This window comes from Geotrypetes seraphini, chromosome 1 (assembly GCF_902459505.1).
Source record: "Geotrypetes seraphini chromosome 1, aGeoSer1.1, whole genome shotgun sequence".
In the NCBI taxonomy this organism is placed as follows: domain Eukaryota; kingdom Metazoa; phylum Chordata; class Amphibia; order Gymnophiona; family Dermophiidae; genus Geotrypetes; species Geotrypetes seraphini.
Genome location: NC_047084.1, coordinates 474,573,035 through 474,586,807, shown reverse-complemented (window position 1 = coordinate 474,586,807; position 13,773 = coordinate 474,573,035). Strand labels below are relative to the sequence as shown.

At 42.6% G+C, this 13,773-nt stretch overlaps 1 protein-coding gene across 1 annotated transcript in view; it reads right to left on the bottom strand.

The window, feature by feature from the left end:
* Nucleotides 1–13,773, bottom strand: part of PGM5 (phosphoglucomutase 5) — a 179,788-nt gene that overhangs the window by 143,698 nt on the left and 22,317 nt on the right. The window contains exon 2 of the mRNA XM_033924888.1: nucleotides 7,741–7,903. Within this exon, the coding sequence (XP_033780779.1) occupies nucleotides 7,741–7,903 (163 nt within the window). The remainder of the gene's footprint in view (nucleotides 1–7,740; nucleotides 7,904–13,773) is intronic.

Below are 13,773 nucleotides of genomic sequence, written 5' to 3'. Positions count from 1 at the left end.
ATTCTCCTCTATAATAACATCAAAATCCATCCCTTCTTTTTTAAATTTTATTGTACACTCCTCCCTCTGTATTCACAGTGGTTAGGGCCGGAACATAACCGCAAATACGGGAAAACTGCAAATAACTTTTTATATGTTATTCGCGGGTTTTTTGGAACAGCCACCGTTAATATATCGAAATTACGAACAACAAACAATGATCATATTCGCGATTTTTGTGGAAAACAATTTTATTTATTGCATAACAATACAGGAGTGTACAGTAATAATAATACAGTACTTTATATTTCTTTGTACTATCTCAACAAGGTAAAAAAAAAAGTTCAATACTGGAATATAGAGTACTAAAAAAATACTCAGGCAGTGTCTTCATCCTCATCGTCTCTGTGCACATAGGGTAGCAGCGATTGTGAAAGCTGGGAAGCACCAAACTTTTTATCAGTACAGTACTTTACTCATTGTGTAATTTCAGGGGGGGTAAGAGTCAGCATGTGAAAAATCCTGAATAAACAAAACTGCGAGTACTGAAACCGCGAATATGGAGGGAGAAGTGTCATTTCTTTCATGCTGCCTATAAGCCATCAAAGCAGCATACAGCTACTCCTCACTTAGGGGTCCTTTTACTAAGGCACGCTAACCGATTTAGCGCGCACTAAATCGGCTAGTGCGCCTTAGTAAAAGAGGAGATTAATGACCTACCTGGTTAACGATCGCCCGAACTTATGACCAGCTCTCCGACCTCTGTCAAGCGGAGCAGGAGCGATCTTCCTACGCTCCTGCCCTGTGAAAGCCACAATTAAAAATGGCTGCCGCAAGTTCCCACAGCAGTCTCAAGAGGCTGCAGGAACTCATGAGACTATCGCGGGCACTCGCGGCAGCCATTTTTGATCACAGCCTTCATGGGACAGGAGCATAGGAAGATCACTCCTGCCCTGCTTCATCGATAGACCACCAGGGCTTTAAGGTAAACTGTGGAAGGGTTCCGGGTCTTAAGGTCTGGGGGGCAGGAGCGATCTTCAGACAAACTCGGTCATTAAGTGAGCAGTTGCTATACATTCAGGTAGAGTAGGTATTTTTTCTGTCCTGGAGGACTTAAAAACAAATTTTGTACCCAAAGCAATAGAAGCTTACGTGACATGGCAGGGAGCAGCAGTGGGATTTGAGCTGGGCTTCCCTTGTTCTCAGCCCATTGCTCACACCATTAGGCTACTTCCTCTCTAGACTACTGCAACAACATCCTCAGAGGTCTCCATTTATCTCTGCTGTAGTCTAATCAAAATTCAGCAGCATGACTTATCTTTTCTCTCAAATTTAACTTCATTTTAAACATTACTAGACCCATCTTCAGCATGAAAAATCAACTGAAAAAGTTGTACAGTAGCTTATTATATCAGCTCCCCAGCTACTTCTGTATATAGTCCAAGCTTTTCTTACAAATACTGAACCTGCACTTTACAGCACCAAATTGCCTTTTCTCTCTTTCTCCCATACCCCTCCCTCATTTCTGCTTTTCTCCCACCTTTCCAACTCTCTGCCCTGCATTTTACACACTGCTGCACCTGGTGCCTAGAATTGACTTTGAGTTTGTGCATTATAATACCATTCTGGTCATATTCAAATCCTAGAAAACACCCTACTTTTCGGAGGCTGCCTTTAGAACCTAGCTCTTCCTGAACACAGCCTCAATTACCGTAACAAATAAATATCCTGAAACTTTATACAGCTTTTGCTACAAACTAATCTGGGGAATAGCCCCCAACTACCTTCTACCCCACTTCAAATTCTACTCCTCCACTAGATCTACCAGAAACCGCAACCTTTTTGCATACCCGAAAATCGCAGGCTGTAGATATCGAATCTTCCTGGACAGAACCTTCAAGTTCCAAGCTGCCAGACAGCAATCTTGGCTAGGTTATTTCATGGATGTAGCTAGGCTGACCTACAGCGTCTTCTGGAAAGAATTAAAGACCACTTTGTTTAAGAAATTCATGTCCTAGCCAGACTTTCTCCCCGCGAACAAAACTCCCACACCTTACCCCGAATTTCTTCTTCATACTAGGTATCCTACATTCTTTGTTTACAAAAAAAAAAAATAATAATAATTTTTCCTTTCCTCAATGGTTACCCAGATACTCGCTGGTGTCTGACCATTTTCAATGTATTATGTATAATAGTTAATTCTTATACTGCAACCTATGTTTACTTTTGCTTCTAACCACCTTGCACCTGTAATCACTGACCGCTCAGTGACCTCCTATCTATTTAATTTACTGTAATTCGCTGATTGTACAGCTATTCTTCATTGTGAACCGCCTAGAAATCGCAAGATTATGGCGGTATAGAAAAATAAAGTTATTATTATTATTATTATTATTTGTCTTGTCTCTGTCTTGACTGAACTATAAGACCCTCAAAGCAAGGACTGTTAACCTGTAGCTGTACAGTGCACTTGGAGAAAGGAACAGAATCAAGTCCAACATGTAGAAAAAAAAAAGTCTATTATTTAACAATAGCTGATGTGGACCACATTTGCCCACACAAGGGTTTCAGAGCACCAAAAGGGAGCAGGAGCACTGATTGCTGCAGCTGTTTCTAACAGCTTGTGCTAGGCTGAGATTTTAGCTGAAGTGTATAGTATACCAATCATTCAGTTGGGAGCTTTAGATCTAATACTCCCCTTTTGGTGCTCTGAAACCCTTGTGCAGGTGAAATGTGGTCCACAATGGGTATTGTTAAATAAAGGACTTTTTTTCTACATATTGGACTTGGACCTGCTCCTTTCTGTATCTGTTTCATTGCACATCGGTGTAGCCTCTTGTGGATAATGGCTTATTAGTAGCTTAACCAGCGCCACAGCTATTGATTAATGTCAAAGTTTTTCTTCTTTTGTTTCTTTTTCTTTATTTCAACATATAGGTCTGGAGTCAGACTTCCAGCAACTGGGACTTGCCGGTACTGGTAGACATCAGTACATGATATCGATATTTGATGCACGCCTTTCTGTAACCGATACTTCAACCATATCAATGCATGGCTTTCTGAACGAAACAGGTTGTCGTTTCTGAAGCACATTGCCTTTTCAGGCACTCACACTTTGACACTTGTGGCACCTTTGATCCCACTCAATGTTACTTGGTCATGGTGCCTCCTCTTCACCTCAACTCCGCAGGCACATTGCCTATCAATTCTCTGGTATCTTTTTACCTTCAGTTGATGCCACTGGCTCAGAAGTAATTTCTTTGATTTTGTGGGGTACCACACGGCTAAGCTATGTTACCCATGATCCTTCTTCTATAGCAAAGTAAGAGGGTACAGGAGTTCATTGACAAGGATTTGTTACTTGGTTTTTCCTGTTCACCTTCTTGGGTACATGTGTTTTCATGTGGCACATATTTACTACTCGGGGCACATCTATCATGGCTTGTTTCTTCGTTCCTTATTTTTACTGGGATTACAGTTTATATATTTCGATTAGAAAATGACACGGTGACAAAATTCATCACCGTTCCCGTCCCCGCGGATAACCGCGGGAAATAATCATATGTCATTTTCTAAGTTTCCAAGTTTCCAAGTTTAATATGTATTTGATTGATCGCTTTATCAATTTCAAAGCGATTAACACATGATTAAAATTACAATATATAAAAGTTGCAATATATTAAAAACATAAACTAATTACAAGACAAATTGGAAACATTAGGATAAGTAGGGGGAGAAATTACAATATGTTTGAGCAGAGTGGGAAACAAATAGTGTCTATTTCAACCTCAGTCCTTCTACACCAGCATTCTTCAAAGCAAAGCTTGCGGGTCAGTGGTTGTGGCCATTCATACTCTGATTCTTATGTGAGCCAAGGATAAAGAAGCCATTGTGACATCACTGATGTGATTGGCTCTTAGGCACTGGTGGAATTAGGCATTATGACATCACAATATCTGCTCTGGATACCAGAGACTGTCATTCTGTAGTGTCTATCTCAACTTCAATCCTTCTACACCAGCATTCTTCAAAGCAAAGCTTGCGGGCCAGTGGTTGTGGCCATTCATACTCTGATTCTTCCCTCTCTCCTTAAAGAATGACATGAAGATGGTTTCCCGCAGTTATCCGCGGGGACGGGAAACGGTGATTAATTTTGTAATCCGTGTCATTCTCTAATTTCGATTCCCAAGTTTCTAACACGCCATTAACAGGAGACTGTAGTTTGAAAGTTTAACTACTTTCCTTTTAGAAATATGCTTTCATGGGTTCAGGCCCCATTTTTGTACCGCATTTTAGTAACGCTCTAACCTTACTAAGCTCCTGTTCTTCAGCACATGAGGAGCCTTAAAAAAAAAAAAAATCCCCAAACCAAAACATTTGACCAACTTTTTGTTTTTACAAGGATATTAAACAAATCTGTTCACATTTTCTTTACTAAATCTCTGAGGGGATTTTGGGCTCCTTTTACTAAGTTGTGGTAGCGTTTTTGGCGCCCGCTGCAGATTAGCGCATGCTACACAGAAAAACTAACACTAGCTCAATGGAGGTATTAGCGTGCGCTGCATTGTAGCGTGCTAAAACCGCTAGCGCAGCTTAGTAAAAGGAGCCCTTTGTGTTTACTGGCATGTTGCTTGTATAATATGATTCCCCTTACTGTTTCTACTGATTTTTTTGTTTTAAGGCTTATTACAATCCTTTTTCAGCCTTTGAAAAAAAAAAATCTATAATAAAAATATTTTTTATCAGGAGGTTCTTTTCTCCACGGTAAGTCACTATGTCATTCTAATTTTATATTTCATAGCATCGGCTTTTCTTTCCTTCTAGGATAGTTACTCCTTTTTATCCCCTAAGGCTATTCTTTTCATGAGAATCATGCTTTCGTTGCTTACAAAATTTCTTGCCTTTTTCATTTGCATCTATTCTGGGTCATGATTAATTTCAACTGCTCATTTGGTCTGCTGCTCCATTTGGGTGCATTTGTCAGTAGTTCTATCTTATTTGATTCTTGAATCTTTTTGGCGTCTCCATTGCCTATATTTAGATTCATCTGCCTCTAGGAGGTCCTTTATTATTTTCCTAGCCTCCATTCACATAGATTTTCTCAGAATCCTCTTTTCACCTCTAATAAAGCATGGAGTTCTCTTAATATTCCTTCTCTTCCCTCCACGCTCTCGTATCAGACATTAGGTCTAGGTTTTTGTGAGGCAACTTGAATTTTTCTGAGTTCTTAGAACCAAACTCTCCCTCCATCCCTTCACTAAAGCTGCCTGCTTGTCTAAGGATAAAGCACAGTTACTTACCATAACAGGTGTTATCCAGAAATGGCAAGCAGATATTCTTATAACCAGCCCACCTCCCCTTCTTGGCTTCTTCACTTGGGCAAAGAACTGATGACCTTGCGAGCTGGAGTTGGATAGGAAGGCACTTGCACATGAGCGGTGCGGGCAGTAAAGTGATACTAACCCTTTCACCCTCCGTATTGGGGCTCCGTGGATGATGTCCTTTTTTTTCTTCCACACCCCTCGTAAGTGCTACTGACCTGCTATGGCTACATTTACATAGGATCAGCTCAAGAGATTACAGCACCCAAGCTCATGTCCTACCCCTCGGTCATTGACCCCCCCTCACCGTCTATGCCCTGTTCCCAAGCCAGTGCCCTCCTCTCTCCTTTAATGTTACTGCCCAGTCTCAGTATGAGCATCGGATGAGGGAAATGCTGCACTTCCCTCCACTGATGCTGGCCCATGAAACCACACCCTGCCAGGGAACAGGGCAGCAGCATTGGAAGAGGGAGGAGAAAGAGGAGGAGGGAAGCCACAGAGTAGCTTAACTTATGGTGCAGTGACATCACGGCCCTGGGCATTTGGTATCCTTTAGCGCCACGCCCTGGGCCAGAGCTTCACTTGGTCCATAAGTTAAGCCAGCCCTGTATTTACAACAATTTGTGATGGGAGGATGGGGTTGAGTTGCAGGGTGATAACACTGATGTACTTTCAGATAATAAATGTTCTTGCAGATAATGGATGAGCCTGAGGACAGTGATTTTTCAAGGCTACTGATTGTTTTGAAATAACAGAACTTCAAATCAAAGTGCTCAGGGCCGGTTTTAGTCATGCTGGGGCACAGGGCAGAAATTAAGGAGGGGGTCACAGATCTCTCTCTTCCCTGCCACTCACCCCCACCTGCCATTATTACCAAACATAAAACAAATTTAAATGAGATGACTTCTTCATATATAAAACACAGACTATTCTTCGCCAAATACAGAACAAGGGACTGCAAATAGAAATAAGAAGACCAAAATTGAACTGGGAACCTCAAGAAATTAAACTCAGCAAGTATGCAACACTGGAGAAACTATAGCTGGTGGGATTCCGAAGCCACCTTCTCATCCTCCTCATCCGGTCTGGCAGCCAGAAATCTCCAAGTTCTCCTTTCCTTTTCCCTCCCTCCCATCCAACATCTATCCCCACTCCACCCCAGTTTCTGGGCCCATCATCTCCTCCTTCAGTCTCCTCCCATCACCTCTACTCCAACATTTTCACTTCTCTTTCATCCCTTCCTCCCATAATTAACTTAAAAATAGCCCCAGGGGGCCCTATAGCCTGTCATCTCTTCCCGTTCTCCCCAACACAGCCTGATATTACTTTCCCGTTCCCCTTACCTTTGGGTCTATGAAAATCTTCCTGTGGCAGCAACTCTGATCCTTATGCATCCCCTGTGCCTCTGTCTCTTTCCTTCCTCCGGTTTCAGCATCTGCCCTCATTGTGTCCTAATCTAGCCGTTATATTCATCTGTTTTCCCTCTGTATCTTTTTCTTGCCCTGTCCTACATTTCTGTCTTTGTCCTTATCCCCTTCTGTGATCAGCATTGCTTCCCTGTGTCCCTATTCCCCCTCCATTCAGTGTTAGCCCACTGTGTCCCTTTCCCTTCTCCCTCTCTATAACATTTTTTTCACTGCCTCCCTTGCTCTCCTCTATCTCTCTTCCCTTCTTCCGCCCTCCACCCTGGGGCCAGAATCTCTCACTCTCATCCCACTCCCTCCCCTTAGTTCTGTATGTCTCCTTCATACATCTCCAGGGTGTGCCCTCCCTCTTCCATCCAGCATATTTTCCCCTTTCTTCCCCTAGTCAGTCAGCCAGTCACTCTCATTCCCCCTCCAAGTTGCCCTCTCCCTCTTCCTTTCCGTCTCCCTCCAGCACCTCATCAGTCCCTTCCTCCTCCCTCCCAATGCATCAGAGCAGCACTTAGTTCCCTTTCCCTCTCCCCTGCAGATCAAGCATTTCTCCCCTTCTCCCTCCCCACGGTCCAGCATCTCCCACTCCCACTGATTCCCTATGGTCCGATGGTGCTAACATGCCTCAATCACTATCGGCAGGGACACCGCAATGATTAGAAGGAGCTGCCTCATGGCCTGTGATGGGGAAAACTGATACCCCAGGGCAGCTCCTTTCAATTCCTGCGGTGTCTCTTCTGGTAGCGAATGAGGTAGCAGAGACAAGTTAGGAACACCACTGAAAAACCGGGAGTGGGAGGGAGAGAGAGAGAGGAAAGCTGCAGGCTGCCTATGTCAGGCTGTGCTGGGTAAAAGGTGCCAGGCCACGGGGGCCCCTAGAACTGTGAGGCCCACAGCAGCTGCCCTGTTTGCCTCCCCCCACACACACACACTAATGCTGACCCTGAAAGTGCTCCACCATACCTAAACAAACTGTCTTGCACTTCATACCAATCTGAGCTTGTCAAGTGTCATGAAACACCTACCTCCATTGGCAATATTAAACTTAATTCCAAACTCTCCTCCTGGTCCTCCGGGATTATGACTTGCTGTCAGAATAATTCCACCAATGGCTTTGATTTTTCTGACAATGCATGAGACGGCCGGGGTAGACAGAATGCCGTTCTGCCCAATAACCAATCGCCCAATCTAAATCAAAAAAGAGAAATAAGGAAAGTTACATTAGTTTTGTTTTGGGGTTTTAGATGATCACCGTATTTCAACTTCAGTAATATTTCCAAATTATATTCATAAATCTGGATAATTCTGCCAAATATAAGTGTACAAATAATACTGAAGGTCTTGGTAACTAAGCAATACCACAGTTTGAAGGTAAATTAATTCAATATTTATATTCCCCAAAACACTTAAACATTGAAGTAGTTAGTGGTTAGGGCAGAAGATTAAGATCAAGAAAAACTAGGGATCAAATCTGACTTCTCCCATTGCTATTCCATGTGACTTTGGTCAAGTCAATTCACCTTCTGTTGCCCCAGAACACTACAAGTTAGCAGCCATGATCAACAGAAAGACAAAAGTGAGGCCCTTACACACCTGTTAAAAATGTGGGCTCCTTCTGGACCATTCACCCTTGGTACTACCTATTAGTGCTCTCTGGTGGGTAGTATGAGGCCAGCCCCTAACTGCTGTAGCATTGCAATACCGCTAAGGGTAATTCTAGGGGGGAGCGGTACTAAATTTTAAAAAATGATCAGGTGGTTGGAGGCATCATCTTTATCTTCAAGGAGATTATGCCTAATGCAAAATAAATGACCAAAGGGGGATGCCTTTCATTTTTAATAGGGGATTGGGATAATAGGGCAACTGAGGGACTTACATAGATTTGTGCAGGGATTGGAATAGGGAGGCCAATTGCGCTTTTTAACACACAGCCCCTTTAATTTGCTCCCAGGAGAAAAGTCACACCACCTCTAGCAGTACTGTTAACTCTCCATGAACAATGCAAGCCGCACTATACATTTTGTACAATGATAGCCTTCTTTGCATGCATTTGCATACAACACAATGCATTTGTTATTACTTGTGTCAGTTTGGGCGGGGGAAAGGTTTTGCATGCTATGGTGAAATATTTTGCATTATGTACAACGAATACATATTACATGGTTTCAACACACAATATTGCCATTTAATGTAACTTAAAAGATAGTCTTCTTAAATTATAATCTTTTTTTATTTACAGAAATACTTATTGATATATTTACATACATAGGGTAGATAGTTTCATAGTTTATTTAAAATTTGATTACACGCCAATCAAAAATTCTAGGCGAAAGTACAATATTAATAAAAATAAGGGATACAATAATTTAAAACACAGTTATCTTCAAACTACAGACAAACCATACAGATTATACATGGAAAGGGGGAAAGAACTACAATAAAGTTAAAGGAAACATGTCAGAAACAAACACTAGGAAGGGGAAACACATGTTATGCTGCTGAATTTCTGTTAAAAGGAAGAAAAAAGACTGGATGAGACAAATAGCAGATACAGAAAGAGTACCTGGCATCCCTACATATCTTTAGGCAGAATGAAGTATCTAGAGTTCAAAGGCATCTTTGAATAAAAAACATTTTAAGGCGCCTTTGAATTTCTCTAAATTGGTTTCAGATCTAATTTGTAAAGGTAAAGAATTCCAGATTGAGGGAGCCGTTACAGAAAATATTGTTGTACGGTGAGTGCCGATTATTTTCAACGAGGGGACAAAAAGAAGATGTTGGTTTGAGGATCTGACCTGACTTCGTGCGTGCTGTGCGTCTGTGCTTCACGTTGACGCAGCAGGTCTCCAGAGCTGATCGTTTTCAGCAGGTTGCTGCCTGCCATGCTCCTCTCCTCCACCCCCACCCCTGCTACCTAGTGAAACCCAGACATAAAAAGGTCAAAAGAATAAGCTGCCCAGACACCTGACGAAGCGCTGAAAAGAGGACATGTCCAGGAAAACCCAGACATAGTGTAACCCTACACCTGCAGGTATAAGGGCTATTGGGGAGGTGTACAGTTAGCAGTGGCATAGCAAGGGCGAATGGTGCCCGAGCGGTAGCACCCCTCCCCCACCCTCTTCTCCACCCTCGCTCCTTCCTGACCCCCCCTGCCACGCACGCACTCCCTTCCCTACCCCCATACGTCTTTAATTTTCCTAGCACAAGCAGCATCACGACCTTGCTGCCCGCATTGTGTCGGCCTTCCCTCTCACGTCACTTCCTAGGTGCGGGTCCCGGAAGTGAGGTCAGAGAGAGCCGACACCGATGCAGGCAGCAAGTTTGCGATATTGCTCGTGCCGGGAAAATTAAAGAAGCACAAGGGAAGGACAGGGAAGGGGGCGCATATTGGCGGCAGGGGACATTGGGAAAGAGCAGGGGGCAGAGAGGAGGATGGGTGCTGGCACCCCCAAGACAGCGCCCAGGGTGGACCGCACCCCTTTATTTATTTATTTAAAAAATTTCTATGCCATTTACAACTAAACAGTTTACAAAATTTACATACATAGTTTTAAAACAGAAACATAAAATAAACATACAAACCAACCTTAAAAATCAAGGCTAAAAAATAATGGCATAACTTTGCATAGTAACAATCATAAGCAGTTAATCAATTCTACCAGAAAAAAAAATTTATGTCTAGAAAAAGGCATCTACAAATAACTGTGTTTTAAGTAATTTTCTAAACATCCCCTTTCCACGACAATTCCGTATCTGACCCACCAGAGAGTTCCATATCTAACTCCTGCACAACTGACAGTCGGGTACAGTAAGTTGTGGGTGAGTGTTGGAGGGCTCACTATACAATGTAAGGGGCTTAATCGTGAGATGTGTACCTGGAACCTTTTATGTGACATTCACTGCAGTGCCTCCTACGATGGCCCACTGCTCTGCTGAGATGTCATATTGAAAATGCCTCTCCACATCACATGTTCTCATTTCCAAAGATGTCTAAAGCAATGTGCGCCACTCTAAAAACATTATAACAAACTGAAATTTAAGTTTAAAAATCCTGATTCTCCCTCTCCCAGCTCCCTCTCTTAAACAACATAAATCAGCAACAGAGAGATTCTCCCTTTGCACTTTCTGTTTATTTACGAAAGAGCAAGGTTTTTAATCTCCTCTGCAATATTCTGGAATCCAGCTCTAATCAGAGGCCCAAGCTCCAGGTCTCACCCACTTCGTCTCCTTAACCATATGGACCACTCTCTGTTGTAGTTAACTTCCTTGTTTTGTAAAATAATGAGATTTGAGATAGTGTAAGATACCAGGATATACAATTATGTTTAAAGATACATGGCAGTCATGCTTTGATATGGGACTCATGCTCCCACCGCTTCAACCACCGCCTACTGCTCCAGGTTCTTAGAAAACTATTCATAGGAAACTTCAGACATTAATAGACAAATATAAACCAAAGCTCTTCCCTCCGAGGCAATGGGCTAAGCTGACATGTGCATATCCCAGTGATAAGTCCAAGGGACAGCACCAGACCTTCAGTAGTCTGTTTGGTTATAAATAGTGTGGCGTCTAGCACAGTTTTTCTGAGGCCATGGAAAGCAATGGTTATGGTAATTAAATATTTCAGAGTGGAAAAAAATAACCTGAGGTAGCAACAAAAAGCATTTGTCAAATTAGGGATCAATTTTGGGCATCCAGTTTCAAAACAGATACTTTGCGACAAAGGGTATTTATGTGCTGTTTACCCTACCCGCAAGCTTTTCAGAAAATGCCCTATCAGACTTTGCAAGTTATCACACTGATACATGGAAATTATGATCAAATAAGAAGAAAAGGAAGGGCATTTTCTGGTTTATATTTGTCTATTAATGTCTGTAATGGGAATTGTAATAATGTGAGAAGGGCTTAAAGCAGTCAGAACCTTCAGTACATTTAAATGCATTTCCTAAATCAGAAATGACGATTCAAAAAGAAAAGTATGCTGACAATATCTTACTGAACATTTTACAGCTTCCCTTAACAGGTTTGTATTGAAAAACAGGACTCCTCTGAATGGCCAAACACTATTGAACTCACTCTGTTATATTGGCAATTGTTTGAAGCGCCTATTCAGTTAACCCTTACTTCTGTAATCTTAGTGTTACCAGCCAGACTCTGTATTTCTTGAACAGTTTTCTCTAATAACATGAAGTAAAGAATGAACACTCACACTTGGAGGAGAGTGTGGCGTAGTGGTTAGAGCTACAGCCTCAGCACCCTGAGGTTGTGGGTTCAAACCCCGTGCTGCTCCTTGTGACCCTGGGCAAGTCACTTAGGGGTCCTTTTACTAAGGCGCACTAGACTATAATGGACGCGTTAGCATTTAGAGTGCGCTAAAACAGCTAGTGCACTTTAGTAAAAGGACCCCTTACATTAGACAGATTTTGAGTCCACAGAACAGAAAGGGAAAAATGCTTGAAGTACCTGTATATAAACCACTTTGAATGTGTTTGTAAAACTACAAAAAGGTGGTATACAAGTAAAAAATAAAAATAAAAAAATCCCAATTGATGACTTCAAAGCAGTTCAACTTTGTCACAGAATCTTTTTACTCTACCAGCCCCTCCTATTCAAAAAGGGAGCTGGGAGTGTGTCTACACCTTGTGGAAATAACACTGTTCTCCAGTCATAGATATAAAACTAAGCTGTCTTAGATTGTTAGAAATAAAAGTGAAAACCTAGTAGGAGAACAATGCTAATCTTCGGTTCTCATACAGCCATGCGGTCCACAAACATGGCAACTGTTCTCTCTCAGGCTGAACAAGAAGGGTGGGCTTAAGCTCTATGGACGCAGTCTAGCTCTCTGGGAGAAGCAAAGCCATCTGGGAATTAAGTCCACAGAGCACACCTTACTTATACATCTTAACATAAACACTTAAACTTGTTCTTATATAAGAAACTGAGCAAATGCCCACATAAAGTGGGGGCAGAACAAAACGGGATGCTAAAGATTTTGCTTGTTCTTTCTACAAACTTAGAGCTAAATGCAATAAAATCAGTGATTGTCGCTAAACCAGTTTTGACTGATTTAGCGACGATCGCATTTGCCGACCCAATGCACATAACGGCTCATCGTGTGTTTTCCCCTCGATTGCCCATTTTCTTATCCAGCCATGCAAATTATCTATTTAATATTAAAATCCCATGCAAACTAGCCAAGCGATTGATGCACTAACATCGAATGGCAATACACACAAAAAAAGCGATGGGTTTTAGGAATCCAAAAAAGCAACTGGTCAAAACCAGTTGCTTACCTTACTTACCAATAGTTCAGCCCTTTTTTAAATGCGCACAGATGATGTGTGTGTGTTACACACACACAATATCTGTCTCATTAAACCCCCCCCCCCGATGTCCCCCCTGATGAATGGCACCAGGGACCGACATACACCCCACCCCTGCACCAGCGAAAATCAGCAGAAGGGATGCCCACTTCCTCCTGCCATACCGATCCCCCCCAATTGAGAAAAAATTGGCAGAAGGAATGCTCACTTCCTCCTGCCAATGGAGGACCCCTCACACCAGGTGCCCCCTGAACCATTCCTCCCCTCCCCCCAAAAAAAAAAATGGCAGGAGGGATACAAACTCTCCTGCCACCAGATGCTCCCCGATCTCCCCGTACCTTTGTCAGAAGTCAGAGGGAAGCTCGGTCCCTCCTGCCCCAAGGCCCACCAGTCCAAAATGGCGGGCCTTCCCCTCCCTGGTGCATCACGTGATGCACAGGGAGGGGTCTAAGGCCCTAATTGGCTCATACGCCTAAGGCCCCTTAGGCTCCTCCTTTTGTATCCCAGGATACAGAGGGAGGAGCCTAAAGTCCAATTCAAATCAATTCACTGAAGTGAATCGGTATATCGATTTGAATCAGGCTGCACTATTGACAGGATATTTGAGAGAATCAGTGGAAATAGTGCATGGTCTGGGAGAGGGAACTGCTGTAAAGGATTAGGGAATTGCTGTAAAGGATTAGGACTGAAGAATGGGGTAAAATGTGAATGGGTAAAATGTGAAGGGTTTGCTGT